The sequence below is a fragment of the Fusarium odoratissimum genome (genome assembly GCF_000260195.1).
Source record: "Fusarium odoratissimum NRRL 54006 unplaced genomic scaffold supercont1.3, whole genome shotgun sequence".
In the NCBI taxonomy this organism is placed as follows: Eukaryota; Fungi; Ascomycota; class Sordariomycetes; order Hypocreales; family Nectriaceae; genus Fusarium; species Fusarium odoratissimum.
The window spans coordinates 1,454,115-1,470,345 of NW_022158689.1; the positions used below are offsets into that span (position 1 = coordinate 1,454,115).

Here is a 16,231-nt window from a genome sequence, read left to right on the forward strand (position 1 = left end):
GGTTAGAAGATACTTGGATAAGTTTAGGACAGCTTGGACAGCTTTAGTATATACTCGGTAAGCCTTTTGATTAAATCATTTCAGCATCCGGATTATATGCCATACTGTGTAAGTCTTTGTTGTTTTCTAGGCATTAGTCTATCATGGATTGTCCACTCTTTACTGTTTCCTCACACGTCGGGGCTAGAAGTATAATGAAGTGAGAGATGTTTCCTCCTCAAACAGGTACTCCCGGAAAGAGCCTGGACTATAGCTATGGGTGCTATAGCAGACAGTCAGTGGCTTGCGAAGCGTTTGATTAGAAAGGCGTAATGGTTGGTATCAGCTACAAGAAGCACCCCAGTATTTATGTGTGATCTCGTGTCTAGAATACCTGCTCTTCATCCTATCTTCTTGTAATGGATGCTTAAAACGAAGGTGTTACTGAGTGCTAAGCATGGGGTACGGATGACAGGTCTCTTATTATAGCTTTGCTGCAGTAGCTTCACTTCCGTCTTCGACTTGGCACCCCCTTCTATCTTTGTGTAATGCAAGATGAATATGTATACTTCATCTTTATGATATGTACTAAATAAACCCAATTCTAGTTGTTTTCGCTTTCTAGAAGAATCGATCAACAAAGGTCTGACTGTTTGCTCTTGCTTATGTTGTCCCAATTAGCATGTATAGCCAACAGAGATGCTTCGTATTGTTTCTATGTTTTGAATTCTTGGCTTCGAGCTAAAAGATATCGTCGACCATTTTACTAACATATTAGACTTCAGACAGTTTCACCTTGCATTGACAGGCTCAAGTTGATTGAGGCCTTCGTGAGAATTCTGAGGGGGTTGTTCACACCACCACAGGCCTATTGGATCACCATCCATGTTCGCATATTAATTGAGAAGACTGTTTATGCTGATCAGACGCTACCGATGGGACTTCATTCCTGAGAGTCGATATCGCATAATTTACCGCCTTCGCTCAATGATCCAGAAGCTTATGTCATATTGGTCATATCCACAGGCACGTTAAGTAAGTCTCAGTAAGCCATGCTCTAAGTGACGTTAGGTATTATCAATGACCACACTAGCTCAACATCTGCCGGCTTCACATGAACAGATTATCGTGGTCAATCAATATGTGCCAATGTGTTCCGTCTGTTGGCTTGATATTGGCTATCACGATGGTGCTTTAGACTCATGGTTACCCTAAACTGAATAATTTGACCAACACGCGAGTTCAATGCTGTTTCGATAAGGCTAATAAGCCTGTAAAATCGTAGCCAATGGCTAAGACTTCGTTTCCCTGTGCGATCGAGAATATCATGTGCGAGACCCAGCACAAAGAGATCCACAGTTATTATATCAGCACACTGCAGATGCATAATAGCTAGGTCAAGTCTTTGAAGCTGCTATCATGGTCTAAGGTATATAAAACCTCCTCGTATCCATCAGTAGTTGATACATAGATGGTAGAGTTACGGCGGGGAAAGTAAGAGAACTCAGCGATCGAGACGATTTTCAATATCAACTCTCTTTAAAAAGGCCAAGATCGTCAAAGTCCCGGCTTTCTCAGGAGCGGTTCAGTGGATCCATCTCCCATTTGCCCCGCCATTAGGCTAACAACGTCATCCAACCATATGAGCATCACAAGACAAAAGGTATAACAATTGAAAGGAACAATCGTGCGTTATCCTTTCAACTGCAGAAATGGGAGACCACACGGAGAAACACATACATTTTGAGGATGGGCGCAATCGTGAATACGATGGGAGTTCTGACGAGGACTGCAAGGCAGTAGAGGTTCGTTCATACTGTCGCCAATACCAGATGACAACCAAGAATGGTGCGACTGATCTAATCGCCTATACAGGTCGTCTTCGATCCCGGAAACCCCTATCGTCGCAAAAGCTCAATGGTTGCCTCAGAGATCAAAGCGCCCGTGATGCGCCATCCTTCGCGACGTGACGAGTGCCTTGTCCACCAGTTTCTCGACAGTCAGCGACGCGCAAAAGATGCTGCCAGCTCAGCCAGCGAGCCAGAGTCGGAACACTCCATAGGAAATAACCCTCCGTCATATTTAAGCAACAATCCAAATCCTAGCCATGCCACTTTTCACAAGGCTCTCAATGGCGATCACATCGAAGCTGTTCGCAACGACAGCCTCGACTCGATTGTTGACCCCAAATATCAGAAGAAGTGTCGCGCTGTTGTTGAGCCTGGCGGTATGGAACACTCAGGCCAAGCTGATCAGCAGGCCTGGACGCAGCAGATGACCAAAAGCATGTCCGAGGTTGACCTTTCAGGTTATCAGGACGACGTGCGAAGTCGCCTTCTAACCAAGCAGCAGCTGAGTGATATGGCCTGGGGTGTACGTGAACTAAGTCGCCGACTGAGTAGCATGCGCCTTCGGTTCAAGGTCAAGAGCATATTCATCCTCACAAAGATATACGACCAAGACTTGATCCCAAAAACACGAGAATTGGTCAAGTGGCTCCTACAACATAATCACGAGGTCGCCTACATCGTCTATGTTCAAGACAAGCTCAAAACAAACAAGAAGTTCGATGTCAGTGGGATCATTGATGAGGTGAGCAAGGGATACCTTGATACAGGGGACATGAACGAGCAGACTGTCAAAGAAACGCTGAACAGGCGACTCCGATATTGGGACGAGAACATGTGCAGAACACGCCCTCATACTTTTGACTTTGTTATCTCACTTGGTGGCGATGGTACAGTGTTATATGCCAGCTGGCTCTTCCAGCGCATCGTACCACCTGTATTGAGTTTTGCACTAGGAAGCCTGGGTTTCTTGACTAAATTTGACTTCGAGGACTATCAGCAGACACTCTTAACGGCCTTCACCAAGGGCGTCACAGTTAGCCTGAGGCTTCGTTTCGAAGGCACTGTCATGAGGAGTCAGCCACGCAAGAGAGCTCAGCTTAGTAAGGGCTCTGAGGAGGACGAGGAGCCGTCCCGAGACTTGGTGGAGGAGCTTATAGGTGAGGAGAGGGAAGATGAGCACACGCATCGGCCGGATGGGACGTTTGAGATTCTGAATGAGGTGGTAGTGGACAGAGGACCAAACCCAAGTGAGAATCCCAGAGTAAACGTTACCCCTGCAGGAGATGTTCTAACGTATATTCTAGCAATGTCAACTACCGAGATATTTGGTGACGATGAGCACTTCACCTCGGTCTTGGCCGACGGTATCTGCGTATCGACACCCACAGGCTCAACGGCATATAATCTCGCCGCCGGGGGCTCCTTGTGCCACCCCGAGAACCCTGTGATGCTGGTCACGTCTATATGCGCGCACACCCTGTCATTCAGGCCTATTATCCTTCCTGACACGATTGTGCTACGGGTCGGTGTTCCATATAGCGCACGAACGGCTTCATGGGCGAGCTTCGATGGCCGAGAACGTGTCGAGCTCAAGCCGGGAGATTACGTGACCATCAGCGCCAGTAGGTTTCCGTTTGCCTCGGTGCAAGCCCAGGGACGGAGGAGTGAAGATTGGGTGAACAGTATCAGTGGAAAGTTGGGATGGAACACCAGACAAAAGCAGAAGAGCTATAAGGAGTGGGAGAAATGAGATGATGTGTAACGATTTAGTACGGACTAGAATCATATATGTGAAGGATAGCATTTCTAATGGCGGATTTTTAGGTTTGGCGTTCCCATTGTACTATTTGAGCTGAGGAACATGTCTCGTCGTCACTATAAAGGGTGCTATGCTCGTGTAAATATCCACTTTTCCGGAAAGGTTTCGAGTTGCTTGGTTGGACGTGGCATAGGGGCTTCGCTATGTGTAAATCGATATAGTACGTACGAATTCAATGAGAGGTATCACTAATATTGCGTGAGGCGAGAAAAAACGGTCACGTAATTATTACCCAGGCGATAGAGGACGAACAATGTTGAGGAACTTACGATGACCTGACCATAAGCTTTACGGTTCTTACGACGATGTTATCCTAATCTTCAGGATCTATGATAAGGCCTAGATCTAAGCTTCAAGTATCTAGGCTTGGATTAAAAGAAACTCTTCACAAGAGGCTCTGCATGACTGCCCCTAGCCCACATCCATTATCTCAGTGCCCCAGCCGGGCTTTGCGTTCTGCACCCATATCCCTGCAGTTCAACAACACTATATAAAATGATTCCATGGCTTGTGGCCTCTTGGTGTCTAGAGAGTCTTCTTACCTTGGCGCAGATTCAGGGCATTTGAGATGTCCTTGACTGAGTACCAAATGACCCAAAGCGGAATCCAGACCCATAGAGTGTTGAAGAAGAATAGGTAAACCCAAAGGTACATGAAGTTGCTCGTGTCGAGATTGGCACTTCCAATGAGCCATTCAGGACAGAAAGTCATGAATCCTGAGCATTGTTTAGTTTGGCGAATCCATATAAATTGAGGTGCTGTCGAGACTTACCGCCGTACAGCTCACAAGTAGCCAGGACAATCATCCAGATGCTGACCTTGGGATCCTTCTTAGCGAGACAGTAGCACACATAAACAGCTAAAGGCCCATCAAAGAACACAGTCAACAACTCCAGACTCACAACCCCCAAGTCGACACCAGCCCATCTCTTGTCAGCCCTCGCATATACCATCCACAGCTGGGCAAACGGATTACTTCCACCTGACTGCGCACCATATACTCGATCGCTATAGCCTAAGAATCCAGGAGGTGTTGGGAACAGGTCCGTCTTCGCATCATCGACGAGGGGCTGATGCGAGAAGAAGCAGTGGTATAAAAAGCTGCCTTCGAGGAGAAAATGACACAGCGCATCGGCGAGATGCCATATAAAGAGAAACCGGAGAACCCCCGAGGAGGAGGATGGTAAGAACCTCAAAGAGGCAGCATAGGCGGCGAAGACGATTGCAAGAGTCGAGAGGAGGGAGATGATTGTTGTTTGGTCGAACAGGTCGGGCGGGAGGGACGATGGGGGTTCTATGGCCATTGTGTCGGATCCCAGTGCCAGACTTCTTCCAATTGATTGGTTTAAAGAGTGCAAGATCCAGCTACCGAGCTGCAGCTCCAATTGAGCTATTGTCGAGGAAATTTGAGCTTCTGGAGACGAGCGGTGTCGGAAATAAGACGCGATCGCGGCTCATTTCGGCGGTCGCTTCACGCGATAGTCTCAAGCTATGTCTTAGTAATTCGTGAGCTACCACCGCCACGCCTGACATCGCATTGCTAGAAAGAAGGAAAAATTCTACAGTAGTAAAACAATGGTGAATAAACTGGTATAATTTCTTCAAGGATTTGGTTCATATAAAGTTGTCTGTATCGTTCTTTGAAAGATTGGCAGAGTGTTCACGTGGCTCGTCACGTGGCTCCATCAACGACAATCGACAGGGTTTGGATGCTATAAGGACGCTTACTTCAAAAACTTGGCGAAGGTCATGGCATTCTTTTAGCTTTATTGGAAAGCTAGTCAGTCAGAGTGTTTGTTGAAAGAATACCATGCAACAAATATCGATCCAAGTGGGGTAAGTTGCTGAAGAAGCCGACCCCGTATATCCACAATTCAGACGCCTAAATCACAACAAGATAGGGCAGAGCTGGTGTGTGCAATAGATTGATTGAAGAGCTACTGGACTTGGGTATCTAAGTGCTCAATATGGAGGGTACGGGAAGTCTCGTGAACGAGATATGGCCCGAGTCCTCCGCAGTGTCATGTCCTCCTCATTTCTCAGGTAAGAAGCATCTATGGGTTCTGCTTGTAGGCCTCTCCCTTAGCTCCATGGGTGCTCTCATCGATCTTGTCGCCAACTGCATCTTTGGCAGCGGAAGCACTGAAGGAAAGAAGCATTAGAAAAGCCAGAGTGTAGCGAAAATGGTGTATAAACGTACCGAGTGCCAATGCCGGCGTTGGAGTCCTTGGCAACCTTGATAGCAAATTAGTCACATGTAATTACTTTACAAGCAAGTTCTGTCCTTGGACTTACCTCCTTGTTAGCCTCCTTGCTGGTGCCAGAGATACCCTCCTGGACCTTTTAGGCGTTAGCAACGACTCAGAAGCACGGTGGAACATCTCCAGGGCTTTATACCTTCTCGGTAGCTTGGTTAACGGTGTTCTTAATGGTATCCATTGCTGATTTATATAGTTTTCTTGTTTAAAAAGAAAAAGATAATTGAGTTGGTTATGTTGAGGTTGGTGGTTTGTTGGTATTGTGTGTGGTGATGGGAAGAAGAGAAGGGCTTGAATTGAAGAGGAGTAATGAGGGTTTATATAGATCTAAATTGATTACACTAATTTAAACTTGAAGACTCGTCGTCATCGAGTGTTTGACCACTTGTTTGACGTATACACCTCCTTGGATTGGCATGCCTATCTCCATTGCTCAACTCCTGTCCAGTTATCATGGACTATCATGTGAAGGAAAAAGTGTCGTCATTGACTGGCTTCTGCATACAAGTCCTACGTTGCCTAGACGGCTTGATACATCACTGTCACTGACCAGTGGGAGAAAATCGGTTGTACCCCAGTAATGCTCTAGCTTGCTCGACCACTTGAAAGCGGGATAGCAAGCAGGCTCGGGCGGTTAGCTTGTGATGGTTGCTCGAGAGACATCCCTGACGTCAGGTCATCACCGGAACGTCATCTCGATGAAAGGATCTGGGACTTGTGTTTGTTTGGTGGGGGTCAGAAGAGGAGACTGACCTGTATGTACGCGTTATGCGCGTCGCGGGGTATTGGGAGTTCAAGGATTGTGCCCTGTGTATGGTATAATTCCTACGTGAGACACCTAGACACTGACACATGATCGACCTCGGTCCCTTGCAGCTTAAAATTCGCCTCTGTTACAAAGACTCTCTAGAGTTTGATGTCATATCAGATCTCTTTGGAGGAATTTCTTCTTCAAGAAGCGGACCCACTTACCCTCATATCGTGTAACACGATGGGTCAGATCCGCCCCGCTTCCGGGGTTAACGGCGCCGCCACATAGCGGGGTAGCATAGAGTGTGGCGGTGACGTGGCCAGAGCTACTATATAATGACGTTATGTGGACATACATTTCAATTACGCTTAGTTACCTCACACTGCACTCATTATTTTGTGCTCCCCCGAATCGGGCATTTTGTTCTTCGACTTGCTTGATTATGGCCGACCCCGTCTAAGGCGGGTAAAACACAATTACGCCCGACGCCTGCATTTCTGCTTTCTGGTATTGATTGGTGTCCCTCACCATCTGCTGTGCTCTCCATCGAGATCTCTCCCCTCGTGGCCCATTTTGACGGAGCAATGTCTCCGCTACTGCAGCTTTCTGATCCATATGTGCTTGTGATTCCTGTTTTCTGACGTGCCACCACCGCCTCTTTCTTGGTGTCGGTTACTCGATCCGACCCCAGCCACTCAAGGCAATGGCAGAATGCATGGGTTGCAGCAGCCTGCTAGGGAAGGCAGGAAAACTTGGGACCTCGATCCTCAGCGACAAAAAATATTGAGGTAAGTAAGCTTAAGCTTAGGAGGCTATTCAATGGGGTTTATTTCAGCATCCTATATCAAGGCCTAATGTTTTCTTGCTCCCTAGGAGCCCGCAAACCCCCAAAGAACTCTTTGCATAAGTGACGATTACAATAATCGAAAGTGCCCGTTTGAGCTCCTATTCTTGGCGAGAATGACGCCTTATTTCTTATTTGATCTGACGATTAAGTTAACGCAATCTCTAATCTTAGATGTTTGTCTATAAATCGTCAACATGCAGGCAATAACTTCTTCATCAAGATATGATCGTAAACAAGGCTACTAGCTTATGATTCGGTTCTTTACCTGAGCCTTGTACACAAGTAGGCAAGATCGGTCAAGGCTGACCCGCCATGAACCACATTCCAGGGTAACACCGAGACTTTGCCTTGCCCTGCTCTAGCATCACAGTCGTTGTTATCCCCGCCGGATTGCACCCGTAGCTGCCGTAGTGCTAGTGGGATGCTCAAGCCTGAGTTTGTTGAGAAGACACTTCGATCGATGCACTCGATAGGCCAATCACGCATCCATGGCGAATCTGTGCAAATAATGTTTGACCATTGGCAATTGATAGAGCAATACGATCGGCCAGCACGTGAAACCCCGTCTAATCTTCCCCGACTCGAATCCCTAGGTGTGTTGAGAAACTTACGTACGGTTAATTAAATGGGGAAATAATGATATCTAATTACACGTAACTTGCTCTCTATCCGAGTTTTCGGGAATAAGACATTGCGCACTGGGGGCTCAACAGCTGGGTTAGTCCAGTCGATTTTGTTATTACCTTGCAGTGTCAGCAATGAAGATGATTGTTGTCCACAAATGGAACAAGAACTTACATTAGTAACATCCTGGGCAATGGAAACCTTCTCTCTACCGGCTTGACTTGACTTCAGCAGTCTCCTTCGCAGAAAAAACACGGAGGGAAATAAAGTCTTTCCATTGCCTCGTGTGTGAGAATGTTCTGATGGCCAATAACGTATGCGGCTTAAAGCCTTGAGGCTTGTTGTCACTGATGTGTCGGTTAAGGAAGCGACAGGGCTGGATATATCGAAATCTTCCAGCAGTGCTAATATATGAGTTGCCAAAACTCGTCTTTGTTTCTCGTCGAAAGGATCCCATCCCTCAGGTAGGTACATATCCATAGGGCAAGACGGCCACCACTTTTGTCAACACCGAAGAACGACTTCACGCTACGATTATTTATCAGAGGAAAGGGAAGAACAAGGTCATTGCAGCAGATGAAAGCGCCAATGAACCTGGGTATGTTACTTCTGTACTGGAGGGTACGGTCTGAATATCCAAGATACCTCAAACATTTCAATACTGGCCAAGATAGCTCTGAAAGGCAACAAAACGCATCTCTGAACAGTCACCAAGTTGTGTCTGCGAGCGATTGTCCCGAGGTGTACAGGTGCTAGTTGCACATGGATGTAGCTGGATCCTCGTCATCTTCTCATCTTCTCTTAGAGTGAGCGACTATCTATCGATGATCACATATCGCCCGTCGTCTTGGACTCCTCGACCAAGCCAGGGCAATCGAAGGATACACGAAGCATTCCAACAGTAATAGGCTTGCTTCTCAGCTTTATGGACAATATAAGGCATGGCTTGAGCTCCCAATACATCTTAAGGGAATGCCAACCTTGATTACGACTTCCAATCTCGGCGAATGATCAAAACCATGCTCCGGGAGCTTGGTCAATGAAGCAATTTTGACTATCATTCTGCTCAGAGGCTTCTGTTGTTGTCGTAGCCCGTGGCAGAAGTGGCCGAGTTTCTTCTTGAACGCCTAAATTTTGGGCCTGCGGCTGGGAGATATCCTCACCATTATATTTACGTAACCTACTTGTGCGAGATGAGACAACTCGCTTCTAGCTGAGCTGAGGTCCAACTCAGTGTCAATGTCGTTGTTGGCGGCATTGTGATCGTCACTAACGACAATACCCCCAGTAGTTCGTCGTCGTATCACCGGCAACATGGTGTGATTCATGGTGTACGGCTTGGGCAAAGTGGCCACAATCCTCAACCTCTCGTTGAGAGCACCTGGTGTTGCCCCCGTTGATTGTCTATCCAGGCGTAAGAATCTTGTCATAAACTCCTGCACCGACATTACTGTATCCTTCTGGTACGCAATATCATCCTCTGCATACTCAGAGTATACCGCCGTGAAACTGAGACTGAGGTACGCTATATGGATATTTCATACCACTATGCAGGACATATCTGACAGATTGGCCACAACTACAAGGTTACCTAACAACATCATTATATTCTATCATATAGAGGTGACATATAATCGACCAACTGACCGCCGCGACCGCGGTCGGCAATCATAAAGACCTCATCCTTTGATACTATGGAGAGAAAGAACAATAGCCTGCTGATGGGAGAACTGGACCCGTTCCTGTACATGCTGGTTGTAACTAAGCCAGTCAACGCCCTGCAAGCATACGTGGAGTGGGTCAGGACGTCAGGAGGACGATAAACGGTATGGGCAAGGAGGAAGATGTAGTACTGGTTGCCCATAACGATATGAATCACGACCATGAACTCCTGCCCAAGACGATGTTGGTATAGGGAATTCAGCCTCCCAAGTGGAGGTTCCCAGACAGTCTTCCCATATACAGCCTGGTAGTGAACCCCGACGGCAAAGTTACCCTCCACTGCCTGGCGTCTGAATATTCGTTAGAGTTCCAATATGTTTATCATGATATCACGATGTCAGTCAGGCACATGGTGACTAGGGGCATGCCCAACTGAGACGGCTTGTCTAGTGTTTAGCAGTTTGTGTTACTACTTTGTTACCTCCGTCGGGGTGAGCATGGTTAGTTTGAGACCTGCATTACTTACTATTTGTTGACACCATAACCTTTTAGGTCGCGATCCCGTGGTGATGTAACACTAAATCACAGGCCAGATCGCTTTGTGCAATGCGATGATGTTTGAGACCTCACTCAGAAGGAAAGCAATAACTCTACTATGACCTGTTTGAAGATGATATATGAGAGAATGTCCTTAAATAACTCACTCCATGGCTATATTGTTCGATATCAGGTTGTCCAACATCATCATGCTGATCTTAATCATATAATTAGGCGCCGCAGACTCTGTGAAATCCACAATAGACTTGATTATACCTTCAGTTATTCAAGTCTTGTTATTGCCCTTGGCCATCATATAGAGACTAAATAACGTTAATGACTTTATCGACCATACTCCTCTGGGTCTCACCAACATCTACAACCCCCATATCTACCACATCGACCATATCATTACTACTGTTCATAGCTTTGGCATCCAGGAACATATGGGTAGCTAGGTTCTTGGCGCCCCAGGAGGAGGTAGAGCAGATAGTCTCGTTATCATGTCGATAGGCTTACTTGCCGTCGTGAAGGTATTTGCAGAGGTTGTGTTTATAGTATTAGGGACCATAGATACATTAGACAGTATGTCTATCGACTCCCTTGGGTTCCTCGCCTGAGCGGTGCCGTCGAATTTATTGAGTATCATATGTTCATAGACGCTGTCTCTCATGGTGGTGCCATCGTACCTATGCATCAGCAGAGCCAACGGCTGATGTATACCCTCGATTGCCTCGGTATTACCCTCTATGAGGGTAGGCATGGCATCGACTACTACTGCAGTCTCTTTGAGGTCACATACGTGCTCTTTCTGTTAGTTCTCCCTGGCATAGCAAATTACTTGATTCTATTATTATACATTGATCTAGTATTATATTTTCATGATACCTAACTTGTGATATGTTCTTTATCTCTTCTAACTTATTACACTTCTTATATCTGGCCTTCTATCTTAAGACAAGTGTTAACAGAAATGAACTAGACTAATCACAATGTAGTATCCACCTTGCCAAAGAGTCAATATATGAAAACTCGCCTGACAGTCGTGCATTTGCTGTGGGATGAGCATCTATTCTACGACGTTAGATACCCTATAGCAAAATATGATGGGCTTATCTTCAATTGTCACTACTCTCAACAGCATCAAGAAATTGTCTTGCTGCTTGGTACAGAACTATCATGTTAACGTTTCACTTTTTTTTTGTCAAAACTAAGTTGGATGCCCATGATTCACATTTATCTAACTTGCATGACGGGCAATTGCAGGGCAGAATGAATCGTGTACTTACCACACTGACTCCTATCAGAGCATTATGGAAGAACGACACACAAACTGGTTACTTAATTTTTTATTTATTTAAGTATTCAAGGTCATACCATTAACCACATTGAGGTAAACATTGTTCTTCCATCTGCAAACTTAGACTGGGCCATATCATAATGTCTACGGCAGGCAAGAAAACGCGAGACCTCCATCTCAAGTGATGAAAATATTTTGGCAAGTTTAGTGTATCTCAGTAGGTCTTTAGACCAGTTAATTTTGGCATATTGTCTTACCGTTAGGAGTTTTATAACCCTCGAGGGATTTCTCTTTCACCAGAGACACCACGCATGCGAGTGACGAAATACATGTGGAACTCCCAATGTGCGGCGGACCCCTCCCCTACGTTGGAAGTGTTGTCATAACTTACATCACCAGCACTAACAAAGGGATATACAACATAACGCCGACGTCAAGTGATAGAGTCTGCCTCACGCGTAAGCCGACGCAAGTGAAGTGGACAGCATTGCTTTCCCAGTTTATATTGCAACTAGCACGACTCTGGACATCATGAAGCATCTCATTGCCGTTGGCGCTTGTTACCTGGATACGATCCTCACGAACGTCACCTCTACTGCGTACACATGGCATTTACTAACTCACCTCCAGTGTTCCCTTCTTCCCATCCGAAGACTCTAAGCTACGTGCCACCAGTCTCAATATCCGACGTGGAGGCAACTGTCCAAACTCTCTCCAGGTCTTGGAACAATTGCTCTCAGAGCACGAAACCCTCAAGCTGCATCTGGTATCACCCCTTCCCGCTGCTGCCTCATCCGCAACACAGCGTGTTATATCGTCGTTCGGTGCGCAGTCGAACATTGACTTCAACCACTGCGTTTATCGCGAGGAGAGTACAGAGGCGGCAAGCAGTTACATTATCCGTAGCGAGGCATCAGGTAGTCGCACGCTTGTCAACTACAATGACTTGTTAGAGATGACCGAAGACGAGTTTGGAAACATCGCGCGAAGCTTCAACCCGGACCAGGAGACATGGTGGCACTTTGAGGTAGGATGCAGATGTGGTATCCTCTGCCCGGTAACTCTAGGCTGATGATGGAACAACAGGGCCGAATCCCGGATACCATACAAAGCTGTATCCGTCTCCTGCGTAACGTACTACCAAAAGCAACAATCAGTGTCGAAATTGAGAAGCCTGGTAGGGAGGGCCTCCCCGAGCTGGCGGCAGAAGCGGATGTTGTCTTCTATTCGCGAAGTTGGGCTGAGGTGAGAGTGGACTCATGGATATCGGCCGTTACAATTGTAGTGACCTAACAAGGGGGATAGAGTCGAGGACACAAAACTCCGGAACAATGCCTGAGCGCCGAAGGGCATCAAAAGGCGTACGTTTCATGGAAGGATATCATGCTTCTGCTTTGACTCTATGGCCCTTGCTGACAAGAAGCGGCATAGGTCACTGGCACTGTGTACGTGGGGTGAAGATGGAGCAGCTGGGCTGTCTCGGTCGACAGGCGAGAGTCTTCACTGCCCTGCCCTGGATGAATCAGGGCGAGACATTTCCGTGATCGAGTGAGTTGTCCCGCCCTGACAATACCTAACACAGCAACAAACCTAGTACAAGCCGCGTAAAACTGCAGGACCTGACCACTGTTCGAGATATAGTGCCGTGGGAGCGGGGGACACTTTCATAGCCGGAATGCTGTACGGACTGATCTGTCACCCTGACGACTGGAGCGTGGGGAAGAAGCTGGGTTTCGCTGTTCGACTGGCTACACTCAAAGTGCAGCGGGAAGGGTTCGACGGACTCGGAAGAGACATGCTTGGAACGGAGATTGGAGGCGGTTGAATGAATACCTGATTACGGGTAGCCATGGGCATGACTGCCTGACGGTCTTGTCCCGATAATACTATGGCTGCTTGACGACAGTCCACACATTCAGCTCTCGAGGCAGACTTTCGGTGCAAGGGTCAGATGCCGGAATATCAAGGGGAATAAAAAAAAAAATTACTAAACCGCTCATTGGGCGGAGAAAGAAATGGCAAGAAACAGTAAAGTAGCTCGGCGAACCGTGAGTCGCCTATGGCTTACACCGGCTGATAATGCTCTCAATTCGGGTGATGAGAGATTAAGTGGGAAGAAGACAGACGGTTGAGCCTAGGACCGGAAGGGACAGATAGTGGAGGAGAGAAGTGGAAGGGGGATAGAAACAGGGGAGAAAGGCGGTGAAAACGGGGAATAGAAACATTTGGCTGCTTTGATCTTCAACCGTAGTGTACGCACTCCCGCTATTGGTGAGGGCACAGATTGGTTAGTAAGGTATGGAGGCGTAGGTATCAACTTGGACCTGTCACGTCTCTCTGCTGCGTGTGGATGAGTAGGTGTCTTGTTGTCCTTGGCTAGTCAAGGAAGGGCCAGGATGATGCTGCTCTGCCTGCAAGACACAACCTTTGAACCACGCGGATGCGCCGGGGCTACTGCATGGAGACCACGATTAGTCTAGAAGCACGTCGTTAGTCTTGGTGCTCGTGGAAAGAAACTGTCTAGATGGTGCAAGAACAAGACGGAAGTGAACATCCTTGAGTTATCCATCTACCAGCTGATCTATCAACAGAGGCTATAGCTCTGAAGCACTTCATAAAAAAAACCATACAAGTGTTGTAATGATTGTTGTAAGCTCAAGCCTAAGTTTAAGAATCGATTCTAGAGAATCATATTCACAAGGGATATTTGATTCCCAAGCTTTTGTTGAGACGGTTGAGCGAAACCGATAGCTAGCTAATGTGGGTGGCTAATCGTGGGATGCAGGAAAACTTTAGAGCTTAATCCTAAGTGACATAAATACTTAAACAGGTTAAGATGATTCAAGACTAATTTAGGAGATTCCTCGACTATTTATTTTCGCACCTCAAATGAGTGAGGGGTCTCGAGAATTTGCACGCCCCGAGGCATGGTTGCAGCACAGACTACGGTACCAGAGCCAGGGCGGCGGCCAACCGTCCGTCTGCAGCTAATGCTTACATAGTATGCATTAGGGAGGATTCTAAAGGGCAAGCGAGCCGCTCGACAGCGTCGTCATGCGGTGCAGAGTTTAAGGACCCAAAAGCCCCGAGACGCAGGCCCAAGACGATTTGCCGTAGTTGCTATTTGGGCAGCTGGCTTGTTTAGCAATGGCACCAGGGACAGGGACAAGGTGTGAGACGTGTCAGATGAGACGGGAGGACACGACAGAATAGGATGCAGGGAAACAGGAGCAAGTACGGAGTAGCGACAAGTCTAATGTGCCCGCGGTCAACACAGCTTTGAGAGTAGGAGGGCCATTCTATTTGCAGCACCAAACTCACAACAGTCCACACTGGAAGTACCATTGTTGTTGTTGGGGCATGTTTTCGACAAGGACTGAGAACTGAGAACAACGATACAGGTGTGAGGAGAACAAGAATAACCAATCTAAAAAGAGTACTATGTATATAAGTCACTACCTCGATGACGATAACAGACATCAGATACAACCGGCCAATATCGGAGGATGCACCATAGATACCAGAAATTGAAGTCAATACGGAGTATGTCGTTGATTGATCAACAAGCCTATGCAAGGTGGAGGTACGTACGTACGTGCAGCTGGCATGTTGTTGGCTCTCATCAAAGTTAAGGGGATGTGATTCAAGGGCTGGGCCATCAAATAGGATACGGCATGACAAAAGCGTCAGATCCATCAAACCTCGTCGAGGCAAACGAGTGAGTGACTGTGAGTGCTTGCTTTTGCGAATGACGCCGGCCCGCTTTGAGCATGTCTCAAAACCCCTGCACATTGATGAAAGCCAGAAACCCTCTGCCAGCACTAGACAAGGGGTGAACTGTGGATGTGAGTCTTTTCGCGGTGGAGGGTATATCCAATCTCATAGGCCCCCACATATGCCCAGTCACAGCCATAATGGGCAATTGAGTGGTGTCGTATTAGTTCTAGGGGGTGTTGCCCGAATAAGCCCGAGTGATGCGGACTTGACGGTCAGAGAGGGCTTCACAACTTTCCGTTGGCCTGGCTGAACTCTGCTCTGACCCGCCATGAACATCCCCGATCGGTATGGAGTTCTCGGACGGAGGAGCGGGCGGCAGCTGGAGACGCCCCCGGCTTCCGGGCTCTATAGTTAGATGCTAGCATTACGCCGCAGGCGTTATAGACAAGCATGTACATGTTTTGGGAGAATGCCAGGCCGTGTTAGGGACTGGAGATCTTTTCGGGTCTCAGGCGAACAGTAATGTTATGTTGGATAATTATGGAATTGCTTTCATCTGTGATCGTCAATGAAGTCCAATGAATGGGGCTTTTCGAGAGTGCCTCTTGTCTATTCTCGGGTATCTAAGGGATCATTCTCACAAGCTTCCTGAACAAAGCGTTGACTCTCGCCTTGCTTAATTGCAGAACTGAGAGGCTGAGAAGCCATGTATTCAAGAGAAAGTGGTGGTACTCTATTGGTGACATGGTTATGTGGTGATGGTCATGTCGATACATACAGTATTGAAACCGGTCAGGATTGAAGAGACCTGAAGGCTGCCTGATGCTGGTCTCTCTGAGTATCCAATCAAGACGCCCGAATTATAGTAGTAAAATACACCGAAATAA

General features: G+C 47.2%; 5 protein-coding genes across 6 annotated transcripts; 2 read left to right on the forward strand and 3 right to left on the reverse strand.

Moving 5' to 3' along the window:
* The first annotated feature begins 1,461 nt into the window (after positions 1-1,461).
* Positions 1,462-3,953, forward strand: FOIG_02910 (serine/threonine protein kinase). 2 transcript variants are annotated; one of them, XM_031200390.1, is made up of 3 exons: positions 1,462-1,784; positions 1,855-3,076; positions 3,134-3,953. In XM_031200390.1, exons 1-3 carry the CDS (start codon positions 1,692-1,694, stop codon positions 3,577-3,579), a joined length of 1,761 nt encoding a protein of 586 aa, XP_031070158.1. In that variant the 5' UTR covers positions 1,462-1,691; the 3' UTR covers positions 3,580-3,953. The 2 variants fall into 2 exon arrangements, with proteins under 2 accessions (XP_031070158.1, XP_031070159.1); XM_031200391.1 differs by having other exon boundaries at positions 1,462-3,076.
* Positions 3,863-5,249, reverse strand: FOIG_02911 (uncharacterized protein). The gene is made up of 2 exons (XM_031200392.1): positions 4,421-5,249; positions 3,863-4,364 (listed from the first exon to the last, which is right to left on the reverse strand). Exons 1-2 carry the CDS (start codon positions 4,950-4,952, stop codon positions 4,174-4,176), a joined length of 723 nt encoding a protein of 240 aa, XP_031070160.1. The 5' UTR covers positions 4,953-5,249; the 3' UTR covers positions 3,863-4,173.
* A 311-nt stretch (positions 5,250-5,560) lies between these two features.
* On the reverse strand, positions 5,561-6,311 carry FOIG_02912 (uncharacterized protein). The gene is made up of 4 exons (XM_031200393.1): positions 6,046-6,311; positions 5,944-5,988; positions 5,849-5,883; positions 5,561-5,790 (listed from the first exon to the last, which is right to left on the reverse strand). Exons 1-4 carry the CDS (start codon positions 6,085-6,087, stop codon positions 5,703-5,705), a joined length of 210 nt encoding a protein of 69 aa, XP_031070161.1. The 5' UTR covers positions 6,088-6,311; the 3' UTR covers positions 5,561-5,702.
* Positions 6,312-9,255: 2,944 nt separating this feature from the next.
* FOIG_02913 (uncharacterized protein) lies at positions 9,256-10,499 on the reverse strand (the record flags this gene model as incomplete). Its single annotated transcript, XM_031200394.1, has 3 exons — positions 9,256-9,637; positions 9,919-10,140; positions 10,495-10,499. 3 exons carry the CDS (start codon positions 10,497-10,499, stop codon positions 9,256-9,258), a joined length of 609 nt encoding a protein of 202 aa, XP_031070162.1.
* Positions 10,500-12,158: 1,659 nt separating this feature from the next.
* On the forward strand, positions 12,159-13,807 carry FOIG_02914 (uncharacterized protein; the record flags this gene model as incomplete). Its single annotated transcript, XM_031200395.1, has 5 exons — positions 12,159-12,226; positions 12,258-12,654; positions 12,714-12,872; positions 12,933-12,988; positions 13,059-13,807. 5 exons carry the CDS (start codon positions 12,159-12,161, stop codon positions 13,177-13,179), a joined length of 801 nt encoding a protein of 266 aa, XP_031070163.1. The 3' UTR covers positions 13,180-13,807.
* Between the last annotated feature and the right edge of the window lie 2,424 nt (positions 13,808-16,231).

Coding starts and splice junctions, on each gene's coding strand:
- FOIG_02912 (XM_031200393.1), bottom strand. CDS start 6,087: ATGGATACCATTAAGAACACCGTTAACCAAGCTACCGAGAAG. Junction 5,989..6,045: donor TTAACCAAGCTACCGAGAAG/GTATAAAGCCCT, acceptor AACGCCTAAAAG/GTCCAGGAGGGTATCTCTGG. Junction 5,791..5,848: donor AACGCCGGCATTGGCACTCG/GTACGTTTATAC, acceptor TCTTTCCTTCAG/TGCTTCCGCTGCCAAAGATG.
- FOIG_02911 (XM_031200392.1), bottom strand. CDS start 4,952: ATGGCCATAGAACCCCCATCGTCCCTCCCGCCCGACCTGTTCGACCAA. Junction 4,365..4,420: donor TACTTGTGAGCTGTACGGCG/GTAAGTCTCGAC, acceptor AACAATGCTCAG/GATTCATGACTTTCTGTCCT.
- FOIG_02910 (XM_031200390.1), top strand. CDS start 1,692: ATGGGAGACCACACGGAGAAACACATACATTTTGAGGATGGGCGCAAT. Junction 1,785..1,854: donor AGGACTGCAAGGCAGTAGAG/GTTCGTTCATAC, acceptor TCGCCTATACAG/GTCGTCTTCGATCCCGGAAA. Junction 3,077..3,133: donor GGACAGAGGACCAAACCCAA/GTGAGAATCCCA, acceptor CGTATATTCTAG/CAATGTCAACTACCGAGATA.